A 17,910-nucleotide genomic window follows, 5' to 3' on the forward strand; every position below is an offset into this window, starting at 1 on the left:
CAGAAGCAAGAGTCAAGATGGCGCAGCGTCCAGATTCAGCTCAACAATGTGTACGACGAGCTGGACAGAGATCGTCGAAAGGCAAGTGAGTGGCAGCATCAGCAGCCAGATGATGATGACGGCGGTGGGGCTCTACTACAGCGGAGACCTCAACACAACCCAGTGGGGCCACCACCAGGTTTCCCGGTACCGGCAGCAGCAGCGGAAGCTCCAGCACCAGTCGCAGCAGCAGCAGCAGTAGTAGCAGCGCCGGCAGCAGCACCAGCGCAGCCTCCAGCACCACCACCAGCAGCAGTGCCAGCACCAGCACCACCACCAGCAGCAGTGCCAGCACCGACGCAGCCTCCAGAACAGCAATCAGCATTACCCTCTACATTGGGCCCAGCCGCACTGACTCCTGTTTCCTGGACAAGGGCAGCAGTGCCAAAGCTGGAGGAAGGAGATGATATTGAACAGTATCTGACAACGTTTGAAAGACTTGCCGTGGCCTACAGGTGGCCGAGAGCAGACTGGGCCATCTACCTGGTCCCATACCTGACGGGACGGGCCCGAGCAGCATATGTCGCGATGGACATGAACGAAACATTGGACTATGACAAAGTGAGGACAGCAATCCTCACCAAGTACGAGATCAACGGCGAGACGTACCGGCAGCGTTTCCGGGAGCCAGATGTCCGAGGAGAGGAAACCCCTCGGGAGCTGTACAACCGACTGATGGACCTATACAAGAAGTGGGTGAGACCGGCAGGAAAGACTGTGGAGCAGATTGGAGAAATCCTGGTCCTGGAGCAGTACCTGCGCACCCTAGCTCCTGAAATCCGGGTCTGGGTCAAGGAGCATAACCCAGCCACGGGCCAGCAGGCAGCGGAACTCGTGGAGGCGTTCCTGGCAGCTCGACCGGGTCCGAAGGTGTTCCGGAGCCAGAACTACAACCGACCAGCCAGCAATGGTAAGTCTGGGGTTCCTGGTGGGGGAGTTGGTCCTAGGGGGATAGGTCAGGTTAGGCCACCGCACCACACCTACACTTCCCCTTACACCCCATCACCTAGGCCTCCTATACGCCCCTACACACCACCACCTAGACACCCGGCACCCGCAGCTACCACACAGAGGCCGCCTTTCACATGCCATAACTGTGGTAAACCTAACCACATTGCCAGAGACTGCCCGAACAGAAAAGGTCAGGGGTCCAGTTTTTGTAATGTCCCAAGAGCTGATGATGTGATGTCCAAAGTGCAGACGATCCAAGTGTCTGTAAATGACAAGCCCACATTTGCATTACTTGACACTGGCAGCACACACACCCTAGTCCAGCCAAACCTGATCGATAAGTCAGCTGTATTGAGTGCAGAGCAGCTTAGGGTGTGTTGTGTGAATGGAGACGAGCATGTGTACCCTGTGGCAGATATTTGTCTTGAGGTTCAGGGGCAAGCCTTTTTGTTGAGGGCAGGCCTAGTACAAGGATTACGGTATCCTGTAGTGCTGGGTCAGGATGTCCTTATTTTGCCTGAGCTGGTGTTGTCATCAGTGCCTGTTAGCATGGTCGTCACAAGGGCCATGGCTAAGCAGTTTGCTGAAGAGGACGCTCAGGAAGAAGCACATAGAGAATTGTGTGAGATTTTGCCCTATAGCCAGTGTGACATTGATTCCCCTGTTGCTACAAAATTGCCCAAGACACGTAGACAACGTAGACGGGCTAAGCTGCAGGGCACAGCAGATAAGGTGGTCAGCCATTTGCCAAAACCTGTTGATGATGATGTGTGGAATCCTCCGGATAACCTTAGTGATCTGCAGAAAGATGATGACTCTTTGAAGGATGCATTTGCTAAAGTGACAGAAATTGATGGTGTGCAAACTGGTGTGGCTAAGGAGCTAACTGGTGAATACTACTTTGTGAGAGATAACCTATTGTACCACCAACCTGAAGATGGCAGTGTAGAGCAGGTGGTTGTGCCAAAATGTCTGAGAGACAGAGTGCTCAGTCTCGGGCATGATATACCCTGGGCGGGGCATTTGGGTACTGTTAAGACCCTGGAGAGAATTGCACAACGCTTTCACTGGCCTGGGCTCTACACTGATGTTCAGAAATACTGTCGCACATGTCCTACCTGTCAACTCACAAGCAAACACAAAGCTAAACCCTCCCCTCTGCAACCACTTCCCATCATAGGCGTTCCATTTCAGAGGATAGGGATGGATATTGTAGGTCCCTTGGAAAGAACCAGGTCAGGGCACAGATTCATTCTAGTCATGTGTGATTATGCCACACGTTACCCGGAAGCATTCCCCCTTCGAAAGATAACGGCAGGGTCAGTTGCAAGAGCACTGTTACAACTGATTTCACGTGTAGGCATACCCCATGAAATTTTGACAGACCAAGGCACTGCATTTCTATCCAAGACACTTAGACAAGTGTATAGTTTGCTGGGAATTAAGGGGATACGGACCACTCCCTACCACCCCCAGACTGATGGGCTGGTGGAACGATACAACCAAACCCTGAAGTCAATGCTGCGAAAGTTCGTGGCAGAGAACGGCAAAGACTGGGACCAGTGGTTGCCATACCTCCTTTTCGCCTATAGGGAGGTACCACAGGCTTCCACTGGTTTCTCCCCATTTGAGTTGCTGTATGGACGCCAGGTCCGGGGCCCATTGGACCTACTCCGTGATGCCTGGGTGACCCCAAAACCCCAGGAGCCAGACAGCGTGCTCTCCTACGTCCTGAGGATCCAGGAGAAGATGGGGCAGATGGCCAGCTTGGTGGAGGAGAACATGACCAAGGCCCAGCAGACCCAGGCACGCTGGTACGACCAGAGAGCGAGGCAGAGGAGCTTCACACCTGGGCAGCAGGTTCTCTTGCTGTTGCCGACGACAGAGAACAAGTTGCTGGCCCGCTGGCAAGGTCCCTACACCGTGACACGTCAGCTGGGGCCGGTGACCTACGAGGTGGAGATGCCGGGACGACGAAAGAACAAGCAGGTCTTCCACATTAACCTGCTAAAGGAGTGGCATGAGCGGGGGACGCCCAGCTTGCAACTCCTGGTGCAGGACGTGGAGGGTGACGTGGAGCCGCAGGAGCAGTTCTTCCCTGCAGCTGCCGCACCAGCCGACCCGGATGTCTCCCACCTGACAGCGCAGCAAGCAGAGGAGTTGCGGGCCATCATCCCGTCTGGGCTGTTTTCCGAGCAGCCTGGGCGCACTTCGTTGGTGGAGCATGACCTCCAGCTTAAAGACACTAATCCAGTGCGGCAGAGGATGTACCGCATCCCAGAGCGGTTGCTTCCCGCTCTGCAGGAGGAGCTGGATGTAATGAAGCAGCTGGGGGTCATCGAGCGGTCCAGCAGCAGCTGGAGCAGTCCCGTGGTGCTGGTCCCAAAGAAGGATGGCAGCATCCGCTTTTGCATCGATTTTAGACAATTGAACTCTCAGTCCACATTCGATGCCTACCCAATGCCCAGACTGGACGATTTGATCGAGGGGCTTGGGAGGGCGTCGTACATCACGACCCTTGACCTCTGCAGGGGTTATTGGCAGGTGCCGATGGCCGAGGGGGCAAAACAGTACACCGCCTTCCACACCCCTCAAAGCCTGTACCAGTTTACGACCATGCCCTTTGGTATGCAGGGGGCACCAGCAACCTTCCAAAGACTCATGGACCATGTCCTGGAGGGCATGGGGGGCTTCGCCGCAGCTTACCTCGACGATGTCGTGGTATGGAGCGCCACCTGGGGGGAGCACCTCCAACACCTGACCCAGGTGTTCCAGCGCATCAGCGAGGCGGGCCTGACCGTCCACCCCAAGAAATGTTCCCTGGCCCAGCAGGAGGTTCGCTACCTGGGCCACATCATTGGCAATGGAGTCATCAAGCCGCAGAAGGACAAGGTCGAGGCGGTCCGAGACTGCCCGCGACCACGGACCAAGAAGGACGTCCGCTCTTTCCTGGGCCTTGCCGGGTGGTATCGGAGGTTCATTCCGAACTTCGCTGCCCGGGCTGCACCCCTCACTGACCTGACTCGCAAGTCGGGGTCAACAACAGTGGAGTGGGGGGAGGTGCAGGAGCAGGCCTTCCAGGATTTGAAAGGGGCTCTCATTTGTGAGCCTGTGCTGCAGAGCCCAGACTTTGAACAGACCTTTACGGTGCAAACCGATGCCTCTGGTGTTGGGCTGGGGGCAGTCCTTCTCCAGGGGGAGGCAGAGCAGCAGAGGCCGGTGGCTTACATCAGCCGAAAGCTTTTCCCCCGAGAAACAAGGTACTCGGTGGTGGAGCTTGAGTGCCTTGCCGTGAAATGGGCGCTAGAGACATTCAAATACTATCTGTTGGGAAGAGACTTTTTGCTAGAGACTGACCACAGAGCGTTGCAATGGCTTGGACGAATGAAAGACTCTAATGCGCGCATTACCCGATGGTTTCTTTCTTTGCAGCCCTTCAGGTTCACTGTGAAGTACAGGGCAGGGGTAGAAAACCCGGTGGCCGACTTCCTGTCTCGCCAGGATGGCGAGCCAACCGAAGGGGGAGGAAATGTGAAAAATAAGAGATGGTAATTACATTGTAATGACATTTTTCACAGAAACGCCACTACATGCCCTACCTACACTCACCTACACTCGCCTACATGCACAGACACTTTCATTCAGACACTGACACACACGCGCATGCGCACACAGCACCTGTAGCCTTCCAAACAGTCATTCATTAGAAGTTTCTTTTTACCGCGGCTAGCGCGAGATGACACACACGCACAGTAACATGTAAACATTGTTTAAACATTCATTTACTCACCATCTTAGCAAGCAACGCGGTACCCGTTGTCTTAGCTCCATAGATCCACACGCATTTCAACATCACGCTACATTCAAACATTCCGCTCTAATCACATTCTGGTGCGTCAGCAATTGGGTCCGGGGGGAAACCAGAGCCTCTCGGAACCAAAGTTTTTAAACACTGATCTGGCAGTGTTGAGAACGTTTGGCACCCGGAAGTGGATTGTTTTGAGTAAATATTATTATATCTCGTTATTGCAAACATGTAGGAATGTCAGTATTGTTTGTGTCTTTTGTAATATTTTTATTGTTGGTTTGGGAATATTGTGATATTTTGTATGGGGATTTGAAAGTGTGTTTTTAATACTTTTTGTAACTTTATTTTCCTATTGGTTGAGTTGTGAACCAATCAGCAGCAAGTGGAAGATTGTGAGCTCTTTAAAAGGGCAGGCCTTTCTCATTTTAGAGAGAGAGGGTGAGGTTGACACACGCTTGCTGCGAGGCTGTGTTAGAAAAAAAAGTAAGTGCAAGGAAGTTTATGCATTTAGAAAGTATTTCTGTTAATTGAGATTTAAGTTGCCTGACTGAGGCCGGTTTTCTTTTGCGTTTATTCAGTTTTTTTATTGATCATATTTTTGTATCACTTCCGCACTGTAAATAAATCCGCACCCGTATCCACGATATTTTCAGTTGCCAAGTTTCCGTCTTCTTTGAACCGCTATTTGAGAGGGCCAGTCCTGACATGAGTTGGGGGTAGAGAAGCCCCTTTCTCACAAGCCATGCTATAACCATACTATAAACCACATGCTATAACCTTCTTTGCCTCTGCACTTGTTGTTTTGTATATTTCCTGTGCACATTGTATTTGCTAGTGATGTTGGCTATGATTATGTCCTCTTTTGAAAGTCGTTTTGGTTATAAAGCGTCTGCCAAATGCAATGAAATGTAACCAAGGTCAGGCGGAGTTGGGTGGCTGGTACGCTGGCTGGTTGGTTTTCCCCAATATAATAATAATCGAGGTCAGGCAGGGTTAGTTGGCTGGTTCACTGGCTGGTTGGTTTCCCCCTGGCATTGTCTGTTCTCAGAGAGCGAAACAGTGAAAGTGAAACTAAACGTTGGTTGTTAAGACAAACATCCCTTTTTGGGGAAGCCTAAATGGAAAGTCCCAGATGAGAACCAGTTTCATACTGCCCAGCTAATGGAACATTTTTTTTAAACACAAGCACACAGTAATCTGTTGCATTGCTAGAGGACCTTCTACTCAGAAAGAAAACTGTGGTGAAGGTCAATGTGGCACAATAGCTCCCCTATCGGTGGGTTTGTCATATCACACTCAAATATTCCTCTTGGAAAGTCAGCAAAGAGCAGGCCATGAGTTTATTTTTTTGAGCCAGATTGAGATCAGATTTGAGAATCACTGTTGCTGACAAAAGTCATTTTGAAAAGTCACTTTTGAATTTGATAGTCAAGCCAGCCAAGATCCTAAAAAAAACTTTTGGTGGCATTTTTTTGTTAAAAGTTGGCAACCATGCCAGAAAGGGGTTGTTCTATGCCGGTGTCAAATCGATACTTTTAAAACGCTGCCTGTTCCTAAACAGTATTTAAATCGGTACTTTCGGAGATGCACCGCACTGGCATGACGCTTGGATGTGCAAGGTATGATCTGGTTTCGAACTGAACATGGATACCTCTGGAGACACTTTGCTTGCGCATGCAGTGTGAAAAGAAAAAACTCCACCCCGTCAAGCACACGCAAACCTGTAAAGGGCAAATTACAGTTCTGCTACAATTGACGTGAATGGTCACGTCACCAGTATTGCAGTTTTATGGCTCGCGCATGAGGTCTCGTGCCTTGAGTGGAGCAGTATGACGGTGCATACACACCAACGGCGCGGACATCCACAGTACGTCCGCTTCACGTGTCCGTTATCAGTCCGAAACTGTTAGAATGCATGAAAACAAATCATGCCTTGCACACAGGAACGCGGTGTAAGCGCGGTGCATGTCCGTCCCGACTGGACATGTCCGCGTTGCTCCTTGAAAATAGAACTCGAGTCTATTTTCCTGCGCGGACGTCCGCGTTCAATGCGCGGCTCCCATTGAAAATGAATGGCCGCTGCCCGCGGATAGAACGTGGACGTTAACTATGCAGTGTGAAAGGCAGCCCACGAACCTCTCGGACTCGCACTGCTCACGGAGACGTTAAGGAAAAGTGCCATCTGTGTGTGCATGCACCGTGAGTGTCCTTCACTAAACTGCAAGCACTACAGCCACTATTAAGCAATGTTGGTTTCTAGCTCAATTAGTTTAGTATTTTTACACCAAACACAAAGGCAAGGCACTGGTATCATTATTTGATTTAAATACCAAGTCTATTTTTACTTGCACAAAGTGCAACCATGGGGAAATTTGAGTCAGCCGATGTGGGCTTACATTCGGTGGAGAAACTAGGCTACGGTAGTCAGACTGCAGGCATTGTGCCGTGTGCGTTTGTTGTGTAGTCTGGATTTTGTTGTTGTTGCGTGACGAGACAACGTGTGCAAGAAACAGCTATCCTCTGATGGAAGATAGAGTTCCAATTTACATAATCAAAGAAAATGTGTTGAATGCGTACTGAGTATACTGAGTGTGTTCATAATTCAGTATCCCAAATATGAGGCACATCCTGGATATGATCAAATTCGGCATATAGTGTTTACATTGTTGTAAGAGTGTTCGGGATACTGATATCCCAGGTTACATAGGAACATGAGTATCCCGATTTCTTGTTTAGGGACGTTCTATTAAGCCTTTTCCTTAACAACATTGTTATTACACTTTGTTTGTTAGCATTTCTAAGCTAACCGGACCGGTAACACATCATTCTCGTAAGATACACAAGGGTTTTGTTTTAGAAAATTATACCAGACTGGGTTCAAATGGCCTTATGGCCCGTACCCACAGAGAAATTCCGCTCCGCTCTCATTGACTTTGAATGGGGGTGATATCGTATGGGTAGCAAGGGCGGGAGTTACAATTTTTTTTTTAGAAAAACATGGCGGCGATTTCTGTGATTTCCAACATCACGTTTTTGCTTAATATAAAGACCCTAAATGCTTATAGATGTCACAACTACCACGGATTGATGTAAAAATGCACCACGAACTTATGTAACACAAATAGGTTACCCCACATTGCCATTTGATCAATCAAAGTTTTGAGCTAACCGAGTAAGCTAACATTAGCATTTTACCAGAACCAGGCAGCTACAAGCTTATATTAGACTACTTTTGTACTTCTATAATGATATAACGGGGCTTAAATGTTATCTAGGACCAAAACACAATCGCGTTTAAGCCATGTACGGACTGTGTTGTGATATTGGGTGAGTAATGTGTGCAAACGAACGTTCGCCGTTTGCTATCTCGCTCGGTCTACCCGCTGTCTGCCACGAGACACTGGCCGTGCCGTGAGGGTCGAAAGGCAGGTGAGGAGCATAGTTCGCCCCGGGGAGAATCTAATGGGAATATCCGTGACCACACCCCCAGCGCGATATGGCGCGCCGCGGATTCCGCCTGGCAGTTTTCCCAGTGGGTAGTAGGCGTTAGCCATTATTTATTTAACTCACTTTAGATTGGTTATGTTACATTACATCATGAGCATTGGGCGAAGGGAAAGGCAGGCAATATCCAATTATTCTTCGGTCTTGTGTGCTAGCATCTGCCTGTCACAACACTACAGTAATCTTTGTTTCTTACCGGTGATACCCCCCTCCCCCCGAGCCCCCGTAAGCAAACAACAAACAAATAAAACAATATAAACATGTGTTACAGATCTACGTATATCGCTGCATGAATATTTCCGGTGTCTCTTCAAAAGACACTTATCTCAAATGGCACCGCGTGGTTGTATGTGTTTTTTTTACTTAAATGTTTTACTTACTTACCTTTTTCATTTGTGGGTTTTTGGGCAGCATCTCTTCTCTTACTAGTACTGCGCACCCGGAGTACATTTTATACCGTGCTACACACTTGTGCGCACACATCTACTTTCACCCCTACATATCACACACACACACACATATGCAGGAACACTTACAACAACACACACCTCCATGAAGACGTCCAACACAACAGGATTTGTCCAAATCAAAAAGACTTTATTGAGTAAAAGTGTCACATGTGAAAACAATACACACCAGATGGAAACATTTATGCCCCTCGTCCGTTCAAAAGAAGCTGTAAGGCGTAGGGCCTGAAACGCAACCCCTGCGAATTGAGACACCCCTTGAACAATCACGGAATGACTCCCATGGCATTCAAAAACCAGCCTCTCTCTAATGGTTAAACCAGCGATATTGCTTGTAATTACTCACGCAACAATTTAAAAAAGGACAACGCTGTTCCGCAACCCTTGCAAAACCTTCATGACTAACATGCATTGTGTTGACGTTAATGGTGGTTTTTTTTCACATGCGTTTCATGGAGAAAATGACAATTACACATTGGGAAAATGTTAAAATTTAGTACAATGTAATAATTATTACCACTTGAAAACCATCAATTACAGCGAAAACACTTAAACTTGTGTGCTGTTGTGGATGCCGCGGCTTGCCACCAATTTTTAAAGGCATTCGCAATGAATTCGGGGAAATCTGTCATAGCCCTCCGTCTGGAGTGTGGTGTCAGAAAATCTCTGTTTGGAGCGGCAGAAAGCCCTTCCCCCTACCCCTACGCCTCTGTCTTAACGTGAAATGGGATGCCACTACCCCTACACATGAACCCGCAAAACGGAGCAAACAATGAATTGTAAATGCAAAATAACAACAAAACTAAATGTGAACTGCAAAAACACCAAAAATCTGTGAAATCCCTATCATATCAAACCATAAAGATGAAATCCCTATCATATCAAACTGTGTAACGAGTAAATACCAAACCATGCCATCAAACTGTAATGGACTGTTCGTTAATTATTTTCGGGGTCACCGGAGGAAATTACGGGACAGTCCAAAGTAGCCTACCTTGTGTGTATATGTTTCGATGCAACATACCTAATCCTCAGAAACGCCTCGCCCTTTCACTAAAATTGATCAGATCATCAGACCCCCTTTTAGGCTTTGTTGTTGCTAAAGAAGATTTATCAATAAATCTACGAAATGGCCCCGCCTTCATGAAGTATTTTTCGAGATCAGTATGCAATAACTCAGAATGCAATAATTCCGTAAGCAGCAGCGTTGGTCAATCAACATTTGTGAAAAGATAATGTAGAGTAGGGCTATTTATTAAACTTCTTCGTAGGGGAGGGTCATGCATTCTTTTTGACTGCGTTGTGGGGAGGGTCGTCAAAGTTTTGAACCTTTTTGCGGTTAGGGTCATACTAAATTTCACGACCAAGGCTGGAAATCTTCCGAAGACCCCAAAAATAAATAACAAACAGTCCCTAAGGATAATATACCAAACATATCAACCTTTAAAGTTTAAACCCCCAACACATCAATCCATAAAGTTTAAATCACATCAAACCTGTTAAGTGTAAACAGCAATAACAATAAACCAAATGTTCAACTATGTCAAACACAGCAAACCATAACATGTAAATGCTACATAACAACAAAATATATAAAATGTAAACACCCAGCACATCGAACTGTAAAGTTTAAACACCAATCACAATAAATCTTAAATACCCATAAAATTACTTTAATCACTCTCTTACGACGGCGGAATAAAAATTACACAAAATACTCAAATAGTGTTCCAGCAAACACAGTACTAAGATTCTACAAGAATTACCTCCGCCAAGGATGTCATGTTTTCGGACGCGTTGGTTTGTCTGTCCGTATGTTTATTTGTCTAGCCTAGAAATATAGACACCCCTAGTGACTGCAAACTGAATTGCGGGACAGGCGAATTTTCACATTGCAGTTTCTAACTCCACAAAAAGAAGGCAGAAAGACGTAAAATAAAAATAAGATGTAGCATAGACAAATGTTATATCAAACAACTTTCTTTATGGGTGAGGTCTGCACTCTCTGAGTGCATTTCTATTTTTAAACTGTAACCCATGAATAATTTTACTACACTTAAATAAAAATCACCTTAAACCGTAACCTATGCTAACCACCTCTATGTTCTTTAACCCAAACTAATCATAAAAATAATCTGTAAATAACATCACTTCAATCTCATTACTAAGAATCAGCTATAACAACCACAAACCATCACCAGTTAACCCAATCACTGCAATCACAATATTAAGACAATAAACAGCAACCATAAACCCACAAATGTTATGACAAACAAAATACTAAGACTCTACAACATACTCAAACCTTTAGACACCTACAGGTACCCTTAGACACCTACAGGTATCACTATATTCATATGACTAAGAGTCTACAATAACTGTAACCTGTAACTTGTGTCAACGTCAATCAGACTACTGTATATTTGCCAAATTCAATCTCACTACTGTATATTGGGGTTGTTTGAACTGAGCCAGGGGAGTGGTAATGGGCACATAAACAAAATCTAGTACAGGTGGAATAGCGGGGCCGGGGCGTTTGTTTGGAATGAACTCAACCATCTTTTGTTTCTTTTTCTTTTTCTAAATTATTAGTAGCCTCTTGTAACCTATTCTACCCATAAACTATCACAGTGTTTATTTCATTTTGTAATGTTGGCAAATGTGAAAAAATAAATTAATTCATTTAAAAAGATACATTTAAAAATGACCATCGGTCAAAGATTGTGATACGAACCAAATTGTAAGTTGAGTGTTAAAGCCCTAGTAATTATGGTGTGTTTTTTTGGAATGAAATCTGGAAGCATTAGGACCCTGAGCAGTGTTGCCAGATTGGGCGGGAGCATCGGCGGGCAAAAATGGGAAAAATTTGCCAATTGGCGGTTTTTTAAGCCGTTTTAGTTCTATAGAAGTCAATGTAATTTGTTGAATTTGGGCGGAATTTAGCGCATTTTGGCGGTTTTTGAGAACCTTTTGGGCGGGATTTGGTCAGACATATCTGGCAACACTGACCCTGAGGACACAGAGTCTCCATCTCTCTAATCAGGACTGACTCCACAGTCCCCATCCCTCTCATCAGGACCGACTCCAGCCTCTACTGATGGGGTTTCTCCGGGACTCAGTTCCACTGGCCTGCATGAGGACAGGAACACAGAGAGAGAGAGAGAGAGAGAGAGAGAGATAGAGATTAACCAAACAGGGAGCAGGCACACATACATATAACCTCTCATGCACTCTTCCACTCACACACACATCGAGTCCAAATAGACTCACCTTCCTTGGTGCATATGAAGTTGTGTTCGGCATTCTCTTCAAAGCTGACCCACTTGCCCCCTTTTCGATTGACTGCCCCCACCTTGTGTGTACAGCCCCGATCTCTCTCTTGGTCAGAGGCCCAGTTGTCGTAGCAGATTATTTCTCCACTGACCCAGAACCAGAAGCCCAAGTTGCAGGAGTAGCGCAGGCCCACCCACACGTAGGGAGTCGAAGCTCCTTTGGCCCACCCCGCCACCCAGCGCTGGATCTGCTCAGAGGACACAGACACCAGGTCCTCATGGTGCTCTCTGCAGTACTCCAGAGCCTCCTTCCAGGTCTTTTGCTCCTTCACCAGGATATACTTGTCTGAGGATAAGAAATACTGTTATTATGGGGTTTTTTTTGTTCTAGCACGTTAGGTCTAATTAATGTGTCAATAAGAATAGGTACGGTGGTGGGATTACGGTGGAAAAAAGATGGAGTGTGAGGCACTGTGGGACATGTGAGGCAGTTTAGTGCGGGGTTGGAGGAAGGACGGGCTGAAGGAAGTTCGATCCAGGCAAGGCAAGGCATGCCAAGAATATGATATGAATAATAATGTATTGCAAAATATATAATATGATTCATATTCATTTCATACTAGCATATTAGCGAAACATTTTAAATATCAGCACATTTAAATTATTAGTAACATTTATATTTTGTCATTTCCCTGTCTTGATGTCATTACATGTTTTGGCCACCTTGGCAATGTCAATGCCAACCCCTCCCCTGCCCCACCCCACACCTACCCCCCCGCCACCTAAATATATGCCTATGGCCGAGACATGTTTACTTGTGTAGTGAATTTCATATGGTACGGATGCCAGCTGGGCGTACAACGTTAGTAAATCTCCCTTCCGAGGCCTTTACATTACATTAGATTACATTTGGGAGCCGTTTTTTTTACCAAAGCAACTTAAAATCGACTTCTAACTCTGTACTCTAATATGGCAATCCCAAAACTAAGTTATCTGCCAAAGTCGCAAGCGACACTGAAATATTGTCTTCTACCAAGTCTTATTTTCAGTTGACACGTGTCATTGACAAGCCCTGGGTACCAAGTCTGGTTGGATGCTACCGAATGCTAAGCTACTCTATTCTACTCTATGTTCAAAGTCAATAAATATCCAGAAATAAAATAATGAATGCACTGTAACACCATCCAACGTAATATCTTCTAGCCAATGTACAGTAGCCTACTCACCATAATTCGAAACGTTAACAGAACCGCTTTTTGAGGACTTCATGGGACGATCTTCTCTCTTTCCAAAGCACCGGTAAAGACCTGCCTCCACAGTTATGGTGATGGTCTGTTTGCTATGGTTACCAGGAAGTGTGCTATTGTCCTTCAGCCAGACATACTGATTCCAGTCTGTGTAGTTTGTTATGTCACACCTGAGGGTGACGTTATCTCCAGAGTAGAAGAGACTCAGAGGAGACACTACCTCCACAGTAGCATTGGGGAGGTCTGAGGAATCAAGACATAAACGATGCACTTAGTACAGTGATTATCAAATTTAAGGCACTTAAAATGATACTATGGCATTCATGGCGATAAGCTGATTTTACACCTCCCCTTGAGTTAAATAATTGAGTGTTGTCTTTCTCCTCAACTTCCAGCCGTTCTCTGAGTCTGGCAGTGAAAATTCTACCTCCAAGCTAGCATATACATACAATGGAATCGTACAGCACCAGCTACAGAAGTCCTGGGCCCTGACCAAGGCCTTGAAATCATTTCATGAAACATCAAAACGTTTGTGTGCGTTGCTGTTGAATGTCTGCTTAAGCGGTATCATTAATTAATTAATTAATTCATTCATTCATTCATTCATTGAGCGATATTGTTAATTAATTAATGACAATTGCTAGCCTGGAGCTATAAGTAACATCACCAGACTAAGAGATGGCTGGACGTACAGGAGAAATATAAAACTCAAATATTTAACTCAAGGGAAGATGTAAAATCAGCTCATTTCCAGAAACGGTGTGATATCACTTTAAAACAAAGGTGGAAGAATGCTTCTTTTACTGTAGTGATAAAACTGTATTTGTTTGTGGTAGACTCACCATTGGCTGTTATGTTGACAGGCATGCTGACATAGGGTACCACTGAGGAATCATTTTTACGTCTGTGGCACTGGTACCGACCCACATCTTCTGGGAGTGTGATGTTGATGGTCTGACTGGTCTCACCAGGAACTGGGGCTGTGCTGCTGTTCTTTATCCAGGCATACCCATGCTGGCCTGTGTACTTGGGTATTTCACAGCTGAGGGTGACTACATCTCCAGAGTAAAATGGACTCTGAGGAGACACCACCTCCACTGTAGGGACGGCTGAGGGAGGCAAGACAAACAGAACAAATATTTATGACAGCAGAGTTCCGATAACAACAAAGGAAAAGCGATCTGTATTAAATATTAAATGTACAGGTTGATCCACTACATAACCTACGGCAGTGAGACATGATTTGGCCAAAGGACAACAGTTCCTAAGGCAGAGGTCCTCAACATGTCTGAGTCTGAGGGCTACCAAGAGGCTACAGAGGGCTGCTGAGGGTTACCAAAGGGGCTACTGAGGGCTACTGAGGGGGCTACTGAGGGCTACCAAGGGGTCTACTGAGGACTACTGAGGGGGCTGGAGAGGGCTACTGAGGGCTACTGAGGGGGCTACTGAGGGCTACTGAGGGCTACTGAGGGGGCTACTGAGGGCTACCAAGGGGGCTACTGAGGGCTACTGAGGGGGCTACTGAGGGCTACCAAGGGGGCTACTGAGGGCTACTGAGGGGGCTACTGAGGGCTACTGAGGGCTACCAAGGGGGCTACTGAGGGCTACTGAGGGCTACTGAGGGGGCTACTGAGGGCTACTGAGGGGGCTACTGAGGGCTACTGAGGGGGAAACTGAGGACTACTGAGGGATACCAAGGGGGCTACTGAGGGGGCTACTGAGAGCTACTGAGGGCTACTGAGGGCTACTGAGGGCTATTGAGGGGACTACTGAGGGGGCTACTGAGGGGGTTACTGAGGGCTACTGAGGGCTACCAAGGGGGCTACTGAGGGCTACTCAAGGGTCTGTACATTGAGAATGATGTCTAAACACCATGACCTGGTCGGTGGTGACTCACCTTCATAACAGATGAAGTTAGCTTCATGCTGCTCGCCTACATCGTTCCACAGCCCACTGGACTTCATCCGTGCACGGAATGTAGATTTATTGCTACCAAAGTTGGGTTCTGTAGAGGCCCAGTGACGAAAGGAGGAGCTGCTGCCATCTGACCACTCCCAGGCATCTCTGAACAGGCCGATCCAGGGATAGGAATCATTTCCTCCCGTAATTAGGTCTTTGATCTTGTCGTTCTCTGTCTGGTTCCTCACGCTGGCCAGGTCGGTGTGATTCTCTCTGCAGTATCTCTGAGCATCTGTCCAGTTCTTCCCTTCTTCAACCAGCACATAGGGCTGTGTGGAGTTTGTCTCTGTAGTAGAGGATGCATCACATTTAACAAGCACAGCCTACAATCTGAAGTAATGAAACAAAGAAATGTATTGATTTACGTGACGAATCGGAGTATGTGTGCATTCATGAGTGAACAAGGGAATTAGAATGGTGTCTCACTATTATAGCAAAAGAAGCGACGCAGCTCAGTGCAGACACGGTCATGCCACTTGCCCGTGGACTTGTGAATGGACCCACAGTCTTCACCTGCTCTGCTTGATGGCTGCCCTGTACCCCAGTTCCAGAACTCAGCCTCATTCTCTCCATAGAACCCCTCATCAGCCAGAGACCACTGCCACTTAGGACTGCCCCCATTCTTCAGCCCAATCCAGGCCGACCAATCATCCGGAACATTTGCATTCTTGATCACTCTCTTAACTTTCTCCAACTCTGTCATGTTGTCTATGGTGGCCAGGTCAGTGAACTCCTCTATGCAGTACTGCTGAGCTTCTTCCCAGGTCTTCCCCACTTTCACCACATAGAACTGACGTGGCACAGATGAGGAGAGACCACACATACCTGAGAGACCAAGAGAGAGAGAGAGGGAGAGACAGACAGCTCTCTGTTCTTTGTATTTTTAAAGTGTATTGTGATTAAAAGAAAGACTAAATGTGTTTAAATAAAAATTGTTATTTATTATTTGTGAGTGTATTGCGATTAAATAAAGCATTAATGAGACTGGGCCAGGGGTGGGAAGCCTATGACACGAGGACCGTTTACGTCCCTTGAGGCTGTGCTATCCGGCCTCCGGTATAATTTCAATGTTATGCAGCTTCACATCTTAGAAGTTATATTTGCAATACAATTAAGTTATATTTCAGGGGACCTAGAGAAAGTCTTCATCTGCTCCAGGAAGTGTTTTTCTGTACATCAGTGTCTTGAGTGTGTTACTGACAATAAAATATGCAAATGCTTTTGTGACTGTGAAAGTGTACAGCACACATTGTCTTTGTAACACATCGTCACAAATGTATTCCAGCACACAAACACACACTTCCCTTAACACACACACACACACACACACACACACACACACACACACACACACACACACACACACACACACACACACACACACACACACACACACACACACACACACACACACACACACACACAGTATACTGTACCTACCTAGGGTGAGGAGGAGGAAAAACCACCCGTGAGCCATCACTGGAAACAAAATAGATTTCAAAAAATTAATTGAATAGTTTCTGCCAACCATGCAATTTGTCCTCTGAATCAAAGCGTCATGTCTTAATAACCAGCTGTCCAATCACTCCTGAAGCACTCTTCATTATTTCCCTCTCTATTTCCCTTGATCCTCCCTTCTATCATCAATGATGTCATCACGAGGCCACAAGCCCAAGGGAGGACGAGAGCAGGCCCGTCACTAGGTTTGAGAGACAGGGGTGGCTTAGCCCCAGAGGAAGAAAATGCGTGCGCGCAGCGCGTGCCAAATTTTTTTCGGCTCACCTGCTAAGGTTTTGTATGAATTCATTATTTTAAGTGCAAAGAAATCCTGCACACTGTCCATTCCACCAACAAACTTTAATATATTGTTTCGGTCATCCGACCTTCTTCATGTTGTATTAAAGTTTGTTGGTGGAATGGACAGTGTGCAGGATTTCTTTACACTTGAATGACAACCCCACTGGGATAATATCCTACGCACCTGCCCACCTACAGAGGTGTGCAAAAGCGTCTTCTTGAACAATTATTTTAAGAGCACCATACCGATTTTTAAACACTAGTTACAGTGGATTTTTTTTAAATTCACATTTTAATGAACATTCCTTATACTGTATGTAAGCAAAACAAAACATTTCAAAATGTTCCAACTGATGAATATTATGTACGGAAGTTAAAATGATTAGATAAAAATGCTGAGAGCATAATTTACACAAGGACTTCATGCACGTCTCCAGGAGAAGCAGTGGTCAGGAAGCGATTCATTCAAACAGGTTCCTTACATGGAGAACTATGCATCCCCGGCAGATATTAGGTCTTTTTTCCTCCATTAATAGCTATTTTAATCAGTTCATGTCTGTTTTCAAACTGTTAAGACAAATATTAAAGCTCAACTATAATTTCAAAAAGATGTCAAATGGATTTATTACACGGATATTGTAAGTGAAAATTGGCACTTTGGGTCGGAAGATTTCATCCGTGTAAGTAATTACACTTTTCTCGAGGTGTCAGTCACAAAGCGCAATCCTCTACCTATTTCCCCCCCGCATAACATATTGCTGTGCACTTTGCTTTTATTGCTGTGCAGTAGGATATACAGTAAGTGGCATTAAACAATAAATAAGCAAACAGGAACATGTATTCACATGAACTTCTTGGTGGTTCGT

The 17,910-nt window shown here is 46.1% G+C and overlaps 1 protein-coding gene across 1 annotated transcript in view; it reads right to left on the reverse strand.

Annotated features, from left to right (window-relative positions):
- Window positions 1-11,884: 11,884 nt before the first annotated feature.
- Window positions 11,885-17,910, reverse strand: part of LOC134437416 (macrophage mannose receptor 1-like) — a 13,810-nt gene continuing 7,784 nt past the window's right edge. The window contains exons 2-5 of the mRNA XM_063186906.1: window positions 15,788-16,037; window positions 15,186-15,533; window positions 12,040-12,387; window positions 11,885-11,898 (exon numbers count right to left, since the gene is read on the reverse strand). Coding sequence (XP_063042976.1) covers window positions 11,885-11,898; window positions 12,040-12,387; window positions 15,186-15,533; window positions 15,788-16,037 — 960 coding nt within the window. The remainder of the gene's footprint in view (window positions 11,899-12,039; window positions 12,388-15,185; window positions 15,534-15,787; window positions 16,038-17,910) is intronic.

The sequence above is a fragment of the Engraulis encrasicolus genome, chromosome 21, assembly GCF_034702125.1.
Source record: "Engraulis encrasicolus isolate BLACKSEA-1 chromosome 21, IST_EnEncr_1.0, whole genome shotgun sequence".
Classification (NCBI taxonomy): Eukaryota; Metazoa; Chordata; class Actinopteri; order Clupeiformes; family Engraulidae; genus Engraulis; species Engraulis encrasicolus.